A 16,673-nucleotide genomic window follows, 5' to 3' on the forward strand; every position below is an offset into this window, starting at 1 on the left:
TGCCTGGAGGACGCTTCTCTTGTTTGCTTGCACAGCTTTAAATTGTACACCGGCGTACGCCGAAATTCATCCGGGGTTGCGAAATGGCAGTCTGTCTGCGATAATATTAAGGCGTGTTTAATCTGCTGAAACCTTACTGATTCTAAGACTAAAAACATAAAGGAAAAATAAAAAAACTAATAATAAAAAATGCATTTAAACTATATTTCAGCGGCTCTTCCCCGCCTACATCGAAACCGAGCACCCCGACGGAGATATCGAGCGCAACGCTCAGTTGACGTCCGGCTTTTTAAACCAATCAGCTTCGCCTATTTTCGTATGCGTCGATTCCTCGAAACTGATTGGCTGATTCAATCTGGAGCAGCCGTTTTTAAAATGTGTCTGGTTTCTGGACTGTTTATTTCGCAGCTGTGGGACGAAAGGGTTGTAAGTTACCTGTCTTCACAAAACCAATTAATAACCCTACGATACAGAAAAAGTGGCTTTGGCTTTTCAGGTGAGTCCCTGCTCGGATGCAACATTTTATAACCATTAGTCTTTAAGATTAACGCCGAGTCACAGTAACTTAGTCAGCTAACGTTAACTAGCTCACTGTTATCCAGTTATTATAATGCAGGTTAACGTTAACTGAACCTCGCTAACACTAAGTTAGCAGCCAGTAAACAAATACACTGTAGTGGTAATTTAGGTAACTTTATTTAGCTAACAGTTAGTTGTCGATGAAACTGTTGTTGGACAACGCTAGCTGTAGTTATAAGCTTGTTTTTGTTTCTTCGCTTTCAGGTTTGAAATCCCTTTGAAATAAAGGGTCAGCCAAGATGGCGATGAACTTAGGTGTCAAGGCTCTTCTTTGCTGGGTAAGTTAATTGTAACATTTGTTATTCAGTGCAAATATGTTGATTTCCATTAAAGCTGTATTGATTAAGCAACTTGACAAACTATCTTTTTTTTTTTTTGCAGGTTAACAGTATAAAACTGTCAGACCGAGACATAACATTAACTATTGACGATTTACAAGATGGGACAGTCTTACTGAAGATTGTTTACATGCTGTAAGTAGAAGTAATGTGCTGCAATGCTTTGCCTGTGTAAACAAGGGAAGGTCAATGATTACTGTAAAACATTTTAAACGTGCTTCTCGAAATAATAGATAATTCATTAGATTGAACTTCCATTTTTTCCATCTTCTCTCAGGAAAAAGGAATCCAACTCCTGTTGCATTAATTCCATCGAGGATCGGTTTAAGATCATAGCAGACTTTGTGGAAAGTAAGTTTCTCTACCTTTTTTAAAAGATCAGATATTGCCTTTTGTAAAAGTGTGATAAAATGTGTGACAAAGTCTCAAAGATGTCACCCTTTTAGCTTAGTGCTAAAAAAGTCCTAACATGTTTGATAAAATCTGAAACAAGCATACTATGTTTCTGAAAATGTCACTGTAGTCAGTGTGTTATTTACTACATTAAAGGCACTGTTTCTCTCTGTTATCTTTTAGTTGAACATTTCAAATGTAGCACCTTTGACCACACCCCTAATCGCTGTTGGGTGTGGTCTTAAGTATTTCCTGCTGCACCTGTAAACATGCCAGACAGTGATGGCAGTGTGTAAAGAACACAACTTTTACAGGCAGACAGATGTTGAATATTTCTGTCCTTTGAGAATTAACATATCTGTCTATTTATTTATTTTTATTAGGGGATTGCAGATTCAGTGCAACCAAAGGCACTTCATTGTCTTGGGACAACATAGTAGATGGCATCAACCTAACAGTAGAAATTGCAAAGGTATAAGATGAAGAAAAAACAAAATTAGGACAAACATTGATATAGAACCATTCTGACTCATTCTTTGTGATACCACCAGGTGCTTTTGTTGCTCGTGTACCAAGACATGATGAATCACCGCTGCACACTAAACACATTAGAATGTGAAGTGGAGGTAATTAGAGAGTTGTTTTTAGATAATCAGATAAGTGTCTTGTCCACCACCGAGATACATCACATTTCATTCATCGTGTGTTGTGCTGTCATTTAATCCTGTTCCAATATGTCCCTGCTTATATCTTTTAGCGAGAGATAGCGAACCTAACGGGTTCATATGTGATGGAGAGCGAGGGCTCTGTTTATTTGAATCACGGCCTCGATGCCTATTTGGCAAGGAGACGTAAGTCATAATTTCTTTTTTAATCTTCCATTTCTTCATGTCATATTGCCATATTAACAGTCATTAGTGTCACCCATACAGTGTTACTGTATAAAACTAGCTTTCTGGTTTGAGTTGAACATGCAAGCTGTAAAGTCTGTTAAACTGTATCTCTCCATTATTTTTCAGATTTACCTGCCAACTGTGAAATATTTGAGGAACTAGCAACCACCTCTACATCCAGTCTGTCGACCATGTCCTCGCTGTCTGATGGTGACTCCCCTGTCTTCCACCGCACACAGAAAATCACATTTTTGGATATGCAAACTGTGGCTTCTTCCTCAGTCAGGTATCTGTGTGTGTTTGAATTTGAGCACAAGGCTTATTGTATTCATCAAATGTAAACTAGGAAAATTTCTGGCCAGTGTTTATGCAAACTTTACTAAACTTCTTTGAGGGCTGCCCCTGAAAAGTTGATGATTTGAATCATCAGTTGAGAAGAGCTTGAGTCGACTCAAAACATTCTAGTTTTATTTTCCTGTGGCTTTGTGATGATAATATGTAGGTGTGTGCTGGGTATCGATCTATTAAACCTCTTTACTAGACATTTTTCAGCTTAATTAATTAGCTGCATGTCACCTTTTTCAAGACCTTCAGCTCAAATGAATCATGAGAGAAAGCTGATTTGTTGGTATTCTTAATGAAAATCTGTAGTAGTGAAAGTAGTTTGATGCACCATACTTTGCTGAACTTGCAGTTACTTAGATTTTTGTTTTCACACAATAACAAAATGCCAAACGTTTTACTTGCATATCATTAAAACATTGACTAATATGCACATAATAAGCAGGTCTCTCATCCATTTTATGTTTTCCATGCAATGTTATTAGTTTGACAATAAATCTTAAACTTTCCTGATCTGCTTTTATTCCCACAGCAAATCTCCTCTGCAGGATATCATGAACACACCTAAATTTCAGTTGAGGAAGATGCAGCGACAGATGATCAAGGAGAGAGACTACAGAGATGGGTTGGAGAGGGAACTGGCCAGCAAGCTTGCCCTCATTGCACAGAGAGGTACCACATTTAAGTGTTTGTTTTATTAAGTTTATACGACATTGAACAACTTGTTTTTGGTGTCTGCAGGGTCTTAATAAACTGAATTTTCAGGCCATAAATGTCTTTAAATATGACTTTGACAAATCTTGACAATTAATTGGTTTAATGAAGTTAATACTACTTGTATAAAGTTTTTCACTCTCCCCTTTTAAATCTGTTTTTGGGGAAAGTTTGTGTTGCTCATGCTGTAACAACTACAATACAAAACTTACATGCAACTAATACCGATTTTCCTTTATATCCTTTGTTTTTTTAAATACTTTTATTCCCTCTGTGGATGTGAAATAGGTCTTAATTCGCATTCATAGCGGCCTTAAAATGTCTTAAATTGAACCTGCATGTAACCTAAGAGCCAGATTAAACTCTGTTCTATACTTTGTATTTTCAGAAACCCATATTAACCAGTTACAGTACCGCCTTGATAAGCTGAAAGAAGAGCAAGGTGATCAGGAGCAAGTTTTGAGGGAACAAATCAATGAGCTTGAGACCAAGAACAACACGTAAGTATCAGAACAGAACCAAACACAATCATATTTTTACTGTGAGGCTTATATGTTAATGTGCACCAGAGCTAATAAGACCTTTTACAACAAAGACGCTAGTTTAACTTGAGTTTGAATAATGTTTGCTTTTACAGACTGATACCTCGCCTGTTACAAAACCGATCAGTTGCTAACTGTTTTTTTCTGTCTTAGGCTACAAATGCGTATTCATGATATGTTGAAGGAAAACAAAGACCTAAAGTGTAACTCCGCACTGATGGAACGCAAAGTGTTAGAGTGTACAGAAGAAAATGGTGTACTTTCTTCCCAGGTAATGACACATGTGCAAAGTTTCTCTCTGTTAAATGCAATTTCTGCTGCTCCTTCATAAGTGAGAAAGCAATCAGTAAAAGTCTGGTGCAATTCTTATGTCCTTCAAAGTTTCAACATGAGTAGACTTCCCTCTGAAACTAAGCCATGTGAATATTATACTGGTGGTGTCAAGTCCCAGTGTGTTCAGCACTAGTAGCAACCCTTTCTAAGTAGAGTCACGTATCAATATTGAAATCCAAACTTAATGGAGATTGTAAAAACTTAATTTAAATATTTTCGCAGATGAGAGCAGTGTGTTCACAGCTGGCCATCTTTGAGGCAGAAGTTGGCAGGCTGACAGAAACCCAAGCATCTGCTCAGGAGGAGTGGAAAAGCAAAACGGACCACCTAGAGTCTGAACTCAACCAAACTACTGCTCAAAAGGTACATCTTGTATATCCTTACAACAGAAGTCGTGTTAGCAACTGCTTTTAGTTTGTTAAAACCTTAAATGATTCAGTTTGTACCCAGTAGAAATAAACAAATGTTATATGACAGTATTATTTTATAGTTTTAAATGTTTTGTCACTGGAATGAAAACACTACAAAATAAATCACTTGTCACGTAATAACAACTCAGACCTTTCTTCCTCAACTCTGCAAACAATCGGTAATGTGCAGGAATGCCCCAGTACCTGTAATTATTTTATAATTGGAAGAAAAGCACACACTATAGTTAAGAATTGACTGCGTTTATGATATACTGCCCATGAGACAGAGTTTTGTGTTGATGGAATAAATAATTCTACTTTTACTCATTACATTTTGGGGCTCTTCACAAATGTACTATGCTCATCCTTGTTTTTCAGGATCTACTGACTGAACAAATTCAGATCCTCCAGGGAAAGATTTCATGTTTGGAGGATGAAATAAGCAGGGCCTCTAAAGAAGAAGTAGGGGAGAATATGGGGCCTATAATGGAGGTAAAGTCCATAATTCATTAAGTGAAATAATGAAACTGAATTCAGTAATGTTTGCTTATAAAATATAAAGTATGCATTTTCTTATTTTCAAAATCTGTTTTGGATTGCATGGTTGCTAATGGCTTTGTTCTTAAATTGCCAGAGAGAAATGTATGAGACTGAAATCAACAGCCTAAAGAATGAGCTGGAAGGCACATTTTGCTCCCTGAAAAGGGCTGAGGTGGAGATTCAGTCCAAAACACAGCAACTGGCAGAGTATCAGGAAGAAATAGCTCAACAGAAGGATCTCCAGAAGCAACAGAAGTCCCAAAGTGAAAAAATGATTCATGCCAAGGAGGAAATTTTAGACAAGTTGCAAAAGGAGATCAATAAGCAGAGAGCAGTCCTTCAGCAAGAGATCCAGGATCTGAAACTTCAACTTGAGCAAGTTGAGCATCAGAAAATTGAGCAGATGACCAGATTACAACAGCATATTGCTGCTTGTGAAGAAGAAGTTGTAAAACTAAAGGAAATTAAGAAAGAGAAGGAAGACCTTCTCCACCAGACAGAAGAAAAAATGAGAGAGCTTGAGACACAGTTATCTGCTGCCAGTTCTCTCTTGGCTGATAAAGATCAACAAATTAACAGTCTCAGAGAAGAAGTTGACATTCTTACAGATGAAATTAAAAGTGACAGAAATGAAATTCAAGCCAAAGAGGAAATGCTTGCCAAATTACTTCTGGAGAAGTCTAATGACCACGAACATTTTCAAAATAAAATCCAGACCATGACAGTCCAAGTGGAAGATCTTATCTCATCTCTCAAACAGGCTGAGCAGGAAATCCAAATTAAGCAAGACCTATTGGCTAAAACCCAACAAGACAATACCCAACAAAGAGAGGCACTCCAACAGCAGATTGTGACACGTGAAGAAGAGGTTCAGAAGTTAAACAAAGAGATCGAGGTCAAAAATGAGCAGCTTGTTATTCTAAAGAATGACAGCTCTCAACAGTCTAAATTGCTTGAGCAAGAGATTAATGGTCTAAAAGGCCAACTACAAAGTCTGATGGACTCTCTCAGAAAAGCTGAGCAACAAGTTCAGGCTCAGAAGGTTATTCTTACAGAGCAGGAGCAGGAAAGTGCTCATCAGAAGGAGCTCCTGCAGCAACAACTGTCTGCTTCTGAGGAAAGGACGAGGAGCATGATGGAGGAGATCCAGACTAAAGAGGAACAGATTAACATGTTGGAAAAACAAAGTTCAGAGCAGTCAGAAACATTACATCAAGAGATCCAAGATTTAAAGCCACAAATTGAGTCTCTTAGTTCTTCACTGAGGAATGCTGAGGAGAATTTGCAATCCAAGGAAAATCTATTGGCTGAACAGCATCTACAGAGCACTCAAGATATAGCGGCACTCCAGACGCAGATGGTAGCATCTCAAGATGAGGTGAAGAGGCTAAATACTGAGATTCATGCGAAGGAGGAGCAGTTAATTCTTCTGAAGACCGAGACCTCTACACACTCTGAGTTGCTACAGCAGGAGATTGAAAGTCTGAATACACAAATTGAAAGTATGAGCAATTCTCTTGAGATCACCAAAGATCAGGTTCAAGCCCAAGAAAATTTGATGGCCAAGCAGGAGAAGGAGAGCACTTTGCAGATTGAGGAACTTAGAAAGCACAGTGCAGTTCTTGAGGAGGACGTTAATCGGCTCAGGGATGAGATCCAAACTAAAGAGGGCGAGGTAGACATGTTAAAGGCTAATAACCACAAGGAGTCAGAAGTGCTACAGAATGAGATCCAGACACTCGGGGACCAAGTAAAAAGTTTGAGCGAATCCCTGAAGACTACAGTAGAGCAGGTTCAGGCTAAAGAAAACCTGCTGACTCAAAAGGAAATTGAGATATCTCAGGAAAAAGAGAAATTTCAAAACTTGATGACATCCTCTGAAGGGGAGATAAGTGACCTTAGGGAGCAGATCAAGACTAAAGAGGATCAGCTGGTCACACTGAAAAAGGAGAGCTCCATACATTCTGACATGTTACAGCAAGATATTGAATGTCTAAAAAAACAACTAGAAAGTCTAAATGACTCTCTCAAAAAGTCGGAGGAACAAGTTGAAGCTCAGAAGATTATGCTTACAGAGCAGGAGCAGGAAAGTGCTCATCAGAAGGAGCTCCTGCAGCAACAACTGTCTGCTTCTGAGGAAAGGACGAGGAGCATGATGGAGGAGATCCAGACTAAAGAGGAACAGATTAACATGTTGGAAAAACAAAGTTCAGCGCAGTCAAAAACATTACATCAAGAGATCCAAGATTTAAAGACACAGATTGAGTCTCTTAGTTCTTCACTGAGGAATGCTGAGGAGAATTTGCAATCCAAGGAAAATCTATTGGCTGAACAGAATCTACAGAGCACTCGAGATATAGCGGCACTCCAGACGCAGATGGTAGCATCTCAAGATGAGGTGAAGAGCCTAAATACTGACATTCATGCGAAGGAGGAGCAGTTAATTCTTCTGAAGACGGAGACCTCTACACACTCTGAATTGCTACAGCAAGAGATTGAAGGTCTGAATAAACAGATTCAAAGTATGAGCAAATCTCTTGAGATTGCCAAAGATCAGGTTCAAGCTAAAGAAGATTTGATGGCCAAGCAGGAGAAGGAGAGCACTTTGCAGATTGAGGAACTTAGAAAGCACAGTGCAGTTCTTGAGGAGGACGTTAATCGGCTCAGGGAGGAGATCCAAACTAAAGAGGGTGAGGTAGACATGTTAAAGGCTAATAACCACAAGGAGTCAGAAGTGCTACAGAATGAGATCCAGACACTCGGGGACCAAGTACAAAGTTTGAGCAAATCCCTGAAGACTACAATAGAGCAGGTTCAGGCTAAAGAAAACCTGCTGACTCAAAAGGAAATGGAAATTTCTCAGGAAAAAGAGAAATTTCAAAACTTGATGACATCCTCTGAAGGGGAGATAAACGGGCTGAAAGAGCAGATTCATGCTAAAGAGGATGAGCTGGTCACTCTAAAGAAAGAGGGCTCCATACATTCTAATATGCTACAGCAAGATATTGAATGTCTAGAAAACCAACTAGCTAATATGGTTGACTCTCTGACAAAGGCTGAGGAGAAGGTTCAGACTCAGCTAGTTATGCTCACTGAACAGGAGCAGGAGAGCACTCATCAGCACGAGCTCTTGCAGCAACAACTGTCAGCTTCTGAGGAGGAGGTAAAGAAGATGAAAGGGGAGATCCAAGCTAAAGAGGAACAGATGATGCTGCTGAAGACCGAGAGCTCAGAGCAGTTGGATTCACTACAAAAAGAGATACAAAGTTTAAAGACACAGGTGGAGACTCTTAGCTCCTCAGTGAGGAAGGCTGAGGAGGATATGCAATCCAAGGAAGATCTGTTGGCTCAACAACAAGAAGAAAATACTCAACAGAGGGAGGCACTACAGAACCTACAGGAGAAAGTCAAACAAGTGGAGATTCTTCAGGAAGAGATTTCTTCACGCAACGAAGAGATTCAAAAGCTAAAAGAATCTCAGGCTGAGAGAGACTGTCTCCTTCTCAAGGCTGAGGAGAAGCTTCAGATCCTCCAGACTGAGTTGTCTGCTGTCAACACACACATAGCTGATAAGGACCAAAATCTGAACACTCTCAGAGAGCAGGTCGCTGCTCAAGCTAACTTGGTTCAAAAAGCAAAGGAGGAAGCTGAAGCCAATGAGAAAATGCTGGCTGAAATAAAGAAGGAGAGCTCTAAACAGACAGATGTTCTTCAACAAGAGATTCAACATCTGAAAGGGGAGTTGGAAACCAGTTCTTTTAAAGAGCAGAGGTTACTTCAAACTCAGCGGGAGTCTGCTCAGCAGATAGAGCTCCTCCAGCAGCAGCTTGTCTCAGTAAATGCAGAGACACAAGCGGCACAGGAGTTGCAGGTTGTTGCTTTTTGGGAAAAGGAGGCTCTTGTTGGAGAAAAAGAAGTACTGATGGCCAGGATACTCCAGGCAGAAAAGGACCAGAAAGCTCTGGAAAAACAACTTGAAGCCATGGTCTTTGAGAAGGAGAGACTTGTTCATGCCAAGCATGCCATAGAGAGAGAGAACATAGCCTCCCATAAACTGGAATCTGTGCTGCAACATGAGTTGGAAATGGAGAAAGAGAAACTCTTGGAAGAGAGACATAAGGCAGAAGAAATTGAGATTCTAAGGAGAGACCTTCAGGAACAGCTTTCAGCTAAATCGGAGGCTGCAGAACACTACAAGGCACAGGTTGGTTTGACCACTAACAATCACCACAGAACATAATACAATTATGACCAGTAACATCAACTAGTCTTAAGCTTGCACTATAGCTTCATATGCTGCTTGGTTGCTTTATCTGTTTGGTGTCAGATGGGTAGTCTGGACTAAGATTAATACTAATATATATTTTTATACTATCACAATGCCACAGATCGAGAAGGCAATGAGTCATTATAATAGCAAGAAGCAGCTTCTCCAAGAAAGCCAGGAGGAAGTGGCTGAACTCAAGCATTCCTTAGAGGTTAAGGAGCGCGAGGCAAAGGCTATTGCCACGGAGAACAAGATGCTTCAACTGGATTTGGACAAGGCCCAGACCAACGAGAAGAAACTTGTGACTATGGTGGCCAGTTTGGAGGCACAGGTTGGTATTGTATTTTGAAGCCTGAACACACATGCTCTCTAAGATGAGACTGAAAATACTGTAATTGCAACTAAAAGAAAGCAGGAAACTTCTAGAGTTCATTTACTTTTAATAGCACATTTCTGCTGCATTTCAACCTGATTTCTACAACTACATCTGTTTACCTTTTTAGCTGTCCTTTGCTGACCATAACCTGCGGGCACAGAATAGGATTCATGGTAATGAAAGAAGTGCAAGAGAGTCGTGTTACTTGGAGGTTCCCAACGCACACTCAAGTGTTCAGACTAGAGCACAAGTGAAGAGAACTATGAGCTTTGACAGCCTGGACCAGAGCTCTCTGGAAGACTCCCTGAACACCACAAGGTAATGCATCTGATCTCAGTAGTAGCATGAGCACCAACAAATTAAGTAACTTGAAAAAGGCAGAAAAGCCATACATTCTGCCGTCGAGGCATAGCGGGAATCTATTGTGATTGTAATCTTGCACAATACTCTGTTTCTTACCTTTTGCAGGAAACTTTCAGCACCTGATGAATCGAGCACACCGCTTGTTCGCAGTTCAGAGCGCTTGGCAGCCAAACGCCGGGGTCTACATACAGAGTCACTGGAAACTCTTTACTTTACTCCTATAAGCAACAAACAGAACAACAGGTACGTCACAAGGTTGTAGCAATTTTGGTATTTAATAGCCACTCTTAGGAGGTTTTTCTGATTAAAAGTGAGAGCACTAGGTGTACTGCGCGCTCTCAAATTTATTTCAGCATATAGTCTATTAACTGAAGATTGAGAGTGTCTTTGAATTGCTTAGCTTTACTCAGCCTTATTTGGGCTACATTACATTGTGAATATATGCTCACATAATTTAGAAAAGGTCTGTTTATTGTGTCCCTGTGAGAGTTTACTGATTCGGACATCAGTCCCCTGTCATCTAAACACAATTTCACTAGTGAAACTTAGTTTGTCCCTGCTAGCATTTCTATTGCTTTTGTTTTAATACTAGATTTCACAACTGGTTTAAAGTAAGTTAAAAAAGATGAAACCTTATGAAATAATTACCAAATGTTTAAATCAATGTCACTATAGCTCATTAAAATAGAATTGTAATGTAAGAGGCAATATTCATCCTGACTACAGGCTTCAAACTGTAACTTAACCGGTTAGCAACGGATCTTGAGATACTTAAGCTGCAGTGTATCTAAATTTCCTGATGTTAGTGTAACCAAAATCACTTTTTTCCCCACATTGTAATTGAGATCCTTCCTCCTTTTTTAATTGCGTAGGACCAGTACGGAGCACCAAACTGAGCTGGATTCAACCCGGAAAAATCCAACTTCATCTGTCAAAAGACGCAGGACCACGCAGGTTATTAACATCACCATGACCAAGGTGGAGGAAACTCACTTGCACACTTGTTGCATGTTTTGCATGTTCACAATAACACACTGTTGAATAACTACTGTACAGATAATGATCACATTATCTGTCTCACTCTTCCTCAAATATGGTCATTGTGATGATGAAGTTTGTCTTTCTTTGAGCACTTTTAGGGTTCAGCTGATTCTTTAATTCAGTTCATTTAATAATACTTTTTATCTTTAACATTGTCAACCTTGTTTTAACTGTCATACTAAAATACAATTTTAACATTAGAGCTCTGTGTACCTTGTTGTTGGGTGCCCTGCTTGTGGTACACAGTGTAAAATCGCATTCAAATGTCTAAACCCAAATGTTTTGGCTTGCTCTCTGAAAACATCCCTACACTCCCACTGCAATATTATTGTAGTTGTAAGTGGTTGTTAAACTCTCATTTGTAGAAAACCCCAGGCAGAGGTGAAGAAGATGAGACTTTCTACAGTCTGGCCTCAGCTCGCTCCCATCCAAACCTCTCCAATGCCCATTCTGCGCGACCTGTGTCTTTGGAGCTGCCTGACAAACCTGCCAGAATGACTGGCACTACCAGTGACCAGCTCATCGGTCTTCCAGGGTACAGACGGAGCACAATCCATTTACAGCGTAAGTAGACACACAGCTTAATTACAGTACTGAAAGTTGATTTGAGTGAGATGTCAGGCTTGGAAAAATAACAAGATGCAGGGCTAGAAATGGAGTTAATGTTTTTATTTGTAAGCCTTTTCAACTGAATGTGTGTAACAAGGAACTAGAGCTGCAACTAACAATTATTTTCATCTACAATTTCCTCAGTTAATCAATTTATCATTTGTTCTATATCTATATCTGTTTTTGCAGGTAGATATACCTGTAAAAATGGTCATCACATAACAGGCCAATCCCCCAAAATATTCAGTTCACTGTAGAGTGAGACCAAGAACAGGAGCAATTCTCATTGAGAACTTATTTGGTCATTTTCCCTAAAAGTTACTTGAATGGTTAATTGATTATCAGATAAGTTTTTCAAACGTCTAACCGTTGCAGCTCTACATGAAACCACCAGAACCAGACTGCTTCTTGCTTACATTTTCTCTTTACTTCAAGAACCAATAAGAAAGATATCTGTATTAGCAGGCTACAATGCTATAAACAACATTTATAAAAATCCCTGTTGACAACTTGACTTTTCTATTTCAATTTGTCATGTGTGATGTCATGTTTTCTTCTTCTTGAATCCACCTTATGTAGAATTGAGAAATATTATTCACTACCTCCCACAGAACAACCCAGCACCTGTAGAAGTTGCCCCACTCTTAACTCCTATAGCTGCCTACATGAGTCTCCTAGTTAGGTAGTAGATCGTTTTGTAGTTAAGTAGCTTAGAGACAAGACTGTCTCCAATGTTTACAACATGCCATGCTGTTGCTCTGTGTTCCTCTGTGTACAATGATGGAGCTAAAACAAAAACAAGCACTGTGAATCAAATGACAGCCCTAATTATTCATTGAATTCATGAATTGTAACTGATCACAATTGGCATTAGTTATAGATTTTCCAAAGGTGTCTATGCCTCTCTTATTTTTTTTATGTCCGTATGTCTTCAGCTACTAGTACATTCTGCGTTGGGACAGAGAACGAGCCAGAGGGTGCACCTGATGACTGGATGAGGATTGCTGAGCTCCAGGCCAGGAACAAGGCCTGCCTTCCTCATCTGAAAAGCAGTTACCCTGTGGAGTCTGACGTTAGTAAAGAGGGACCCCTAGGGGACAGTCACTGAATTATTAGTAAAAAACAATGATGCATATTGAAATGTAATGCTCATTGGATACTTGTGAGTGTTTAAATTATGCTGCACTTTCTGCCTTTTGATACTTTTACCACTAGTGTTATTAAATCCCTCTCTTTCTGTTCCCGTAGACTGGCCGTAGCAGCACGTTCCTATTCACAGACGAAGAACTCCGTATGGGCGACCCCTCTGACACAATCCGTCGGGCGTCTGTGATGCCTGGCCAGCTGCAAGAATCTCTCTCCTCCCGTCGCCAATCCCTCATGATGGGACACACAGGTGCCGCAGCCAGTACTCTTTCTCATCGTCTGTCCTTGATGCCGGGCCAGCTGCCGTCAAAAACTGTCAGCTCCTCTCAGCTGAGGAGCCCAAAAGGCTCAAAGCGGTCTTCATCTACGTTGTCCGTTCATCAGACTTCGCCTGAGGTTGGTTTACATTAGTATGCTCAAGAATATTTATTCCATCTTGTGTCATTTAATATTTAAGCTATCAGATAAACGTTTCAAAGGCTACTGCTTTAATTCTCCAAGCTAAAAGTGGTTAGGTTTATTTCATTGGCAATCTAAAAGCTTACTATTGGTCATAATCATTGGACAGTTACAAAATTACACAAATTTAATACGAAATGACTTTGAGTATGAAACTAACTATATTTGTCCAAGGCCCAGAGTTTCTAAGCAGACACTGTAGGGGCTGGACTAAATTATATTACATTTAGATAAATTAAACATACATTTTCCTTTTCTTGCTAAATTAATGTTATTTTTATTACCCTATATCAGTATGAAGAAACTAAAGAATGTGGGAATTAATCCACAATGGTAACCACCAGTTGAATACTCCTGCTCTGTCTTTTTCCTAACTTGTCTTTTCCGGTCTCCATCTGACAGAAAAAGGTGAGGGCCAGCTGCTTCCCTCGCCCACTCACTCCCAAAAACAAGAATGTGATCAGTGGACCTTCCAGCTCTCAGCATCACACTGCTCTCACTCCAGTGAGTGTAATATACGCCCACACAAAAACACACCTAGAATTTTTTTATTCATGTTGTTGTTGAACGGAATCGTACACATTATGTTTTGCATGCTTCGCTAACTACTTTTTATTATTCTCTCAGGCTGACCGGAAGCAGTCTATGGTGTTCACTATTGACAACACACCTAAAAACAGCAACTACCTAAGGAAAGGGCTGAACAAACTACGTAGCTCCACCCGAAAATCTCCAGGCAAAAGTTCAAAGAAGTCGCCTGCTCAGACATCTGCACGCAAGTGCCATGAAAACATGCCCCCAGGCAATTCTCGTGCTGGGGTGGCACGAGCAGGCAGAACTGGCAGCATTAAGTCACCCCAGGTGGCCACTAAAGGACAGAGGAAGTCTCCACGAGGCACCAGCAGGACTACAAACTCTTCTGGACTGACTGCCAGTGCTCGCAAGGTAAACGGACACAGACAAAGGCCATTCAAGGTTTTAGAAGGCACACTTAAATAATGATTTTGTAAGATACCCCCTGGTAGAGCTGATAACTCGATGAATTCAAATGTAAGTTTTAAAACAATTCCATAAATAGCTGAATCGTATAATCGAGATTTAAACGATGTGATTTGTTGCACATTGCCGTCACGTCGATATGTACGTCACCTCACCTCCATCCTTTAGTGTGATTAGCTTGATCAAATAAAAACAAACCATACATGGACCCACTTGTGAGAACAGCACCGCCCACATGGTCCAAAACTCCTGTTGGGTCCTTGAATTGCAGGCAGTTGGGCCTTTTTTAAAATTGTCCTTGAATTTGATGTTTAAGAAATAGTGTGAACGCTGTGTTTAAGTGCACCAGTTCCCTGGTATTGTGGCTGTATCAGTCATCATCTGTGATGTTAACACAAAAGATGTTAATTCAACTACACAATGTTTTTGAGGCTGTTGTTGGGGATGTTGTATTTGACAACCTGATTTTGAGGCGTTCTATTGCTTTGTTTACTTCATATATGTAAATTGGGTAAGACTTCTTTTAGAAACATGTAAAATACTACTGCAGATGGATTATGGGTGGGCATCGCTTATTAGTGATCTAACTAATGAAGCTGACGATGAAAGAGAACTTGAAATGTGTGTTCAGTCATTATATCTCAGTAACTGATGAATCTGAACACTGTTTTCAGAATTGTGTGTCTGTAAAGACAGGAAATCTTCCTGGAAGTCAAAGAAGGTCAATATTTCTCATTAAAAGTGATTTTTATTTATTTAATGTGGGAACTTTTGGTGGCTGGTTGTTGGTTCTCACATTATGCCATAATAACTATGGGTGTGTTCACATGTCCACATGTTTCTGTCATACCACACTACACACTGGGAGCACTTTCACTAAATTCTCTGTGAGCTGTAGTGTAATCATTTTTTCTTTTTTTTTTGTCCCACAGATGATGAGGATGAAGTTGTGAAGAGGCTGGTTCTCATCTGTCTGCACTTCTGCTACTTTACAGTTTCCTTTTCCAAATGGAATTTAATTTTTATATTTTTGTTGTCCTTCTGGACAAAAAATTTTACAATCATCTCCCTTAATTTCTTTATCTTCTTAATATGTCATATGTTTGTTAATAAAAACATTTAAAAGAAACGTTGTGGGAAAGCCTCATAATTGAGCCCTTTAACCAGTTCTCAGAGTTGAGTCTGTGACTCTGAGTGCAGCTCAAGGAGGATCCAGGTAATCTTGGGAGAGATGTTCACCTAATGTTTAAGGACTGGTTCATATTTTAATGCATCATAATATTCAGAAAACATCGTAGTAACTTGTGTACTATCCCATAGCTTGTTCTATGAATTAATGATTTATGGTTTACTGTCGGTTGAAGATGGGGTCAAAGCCATTTTGCACTGTGTGACAGACTGTCGTGTTTAAAGTACCAGTTTGTGAGATTTAGTGTGATTCTTATTTTGAGGTGATAATATACTAATGAAAACTTACTTATGGATATTATATTATATTTCTGAAAATAGATCCTCCTAAATGTTACACACTGGACATTTTTTAATTGTGTTATAGGTTTAATTCTGACAATTTGCTCTCGGGGCCAGCTACCAACGTTAAAAGTGAGCTGACAGACTGAGCTATGTCAATTTATTTTTGGTCCTTTTTGCTCACTTGTTAGAGCGAATTACCATATTTATTACAAAGGAAGTCAATTTTGACTAATAGATTCCCTGAATTTAAAGCACTTATTTCCACTTGTAGAGCAGCTTAAATAGTCAAAACACCAACTTGAACATTTTTTAATTTCTGTCAATAATCACATAAGCTCAGTTTTCTTTTATCAGGTTAACTCTCACTGTGGCAGTGACAATGGTATTAAGATAAATCTACTGGGGATTGTCATTAAAAAAAAATAAAAATCGGTCCAAAGAAAAAATACAAAATTGTTTCCAAGAACATTTAAGTCCAAATCAATCCGTAATTCATACCATTACAGTGTAATGTGAATAATATATATGTATATATATTATAGTAACTCAGCACCTGAGAACGACGTCACTAGAGTCCAGACTCACTAACGCAACGATTACACTTCCGCTATGCTCCTCAAACCTTCAGAATAAAATTCCAATAATTTAGAATTTTTTTTTATGTAGTTTTAATTTAACTCCATTTCATCATTATACCTTGTAAATGAAAACACAGTCTACTGATTGGTGTAAACAATTAAGATCACAAAATTCTGTGCATCATATGAAGGCTAAACAATGGACTGACAGTGTCAAAGCCAGTTAGGGAGTAGCATAAATTAGTATGCACTAAATGCACAAACTATATGTCTGCACC

At 39.3% G+C, this 16,673-nt stretch overlaps 1 protein-coding gene across 3 annotated transcripts; it reads left to right on the plus strand.

Annotated features, from left to right (window-relative positions):
- Positions 1–354: 354 nt before the first annotated feature.
- Positions 355–15,473, plus strand: numa1 (nuclear mitotic apparatus protein 1). Of its 3 annotated transcripts, none has more exons than XM_051396547.1 (25): positions 355–496; positions 784–857; positions 961–1,052; positions 1,195–1,268; positions 1,694–1,782; positions 1,862–1,936; positions 2,068–2,161; positions 2,330–2,489; positions 3,078–3,217; positions 3,648–3,759; positions 3,955–4,072; positions 4,357–4,497; positions 4,923–5,036; positions 5,179–9,288; positions 9,473–9,682; positions 9,855–10,045; positions 10,196–10,333; positions 10,963–11,068; positions 11,497–11,695; positions 12,676–12,812; positions 12,989–13,282; positions 13,748–13,849; positions 13,973–14,290; positions 15,019–15,065; positions 15,277–15,473. In XM_051396547.1, the coding sequence occupies exons 2-25, from the start codon at positions 819–821 to the stop codon at positions 15,278–15,280; spliced, it is 7,104 nt and encodes a 2,367-aa protein (XP_051252507.1). In that variant the 5' UTR covers positions 355–496; positions 784–818; the 3' UTR covers positions 15,281–15,473. The 3 variants fall into 3 exon arrangements, with proteins under 3 accessions (XP_051252507.1, XP_051252508.1, XP_051252509.1); XM_051396548.1 differs by having other exon boundaries at positions 10,963–11,044; XM_051396549.1 differs by lacking the exon at positions 15,019–15,065.
- The last annotated feature ends 1,200 nt before the right edge of the window (positions 15,474–16,673 follow it).

This window comes from Dicentrarchus labrax, unplaced genomic scaffold, assembly GCF_905237075.1.
Source record: "Dicentrarchus labrax unplaced genomic scaffold, dlabrax2021, whole genome shotgun sequence".
In the NCBI taxonomy this organism is placed as follows: Eukaryota; Metazoa; Chordata; class Actinopteri; family Moronidae; genus Dicentrarchus; species Dicentrarchus labrax.

Excerpts from the sequence above, each read along its gene's own strand:
- numa1 (XM_051396547.1), top strand. The coding sequence starts at position 819 with ATGGCGATGAACTTAGGTGTCAAGGCTCTTCTTTGCTGG. Across the intron at positions 13,850-13,972 it reads ATCACACTGCTCTCACTCCA|GCTGACCGGAAGCAGTCTAT; the intron begins GTGAGTGTAATA and ends TTATTCTCTCAG. Across the intron at positions 14,291-15,018 it reads TGACTGCCAGTGCTCGCAAG|AATTGTGTGTCTGTAAAGAC; the intron begins GTAAACGGACAC and ends CACTGTTTTCAG.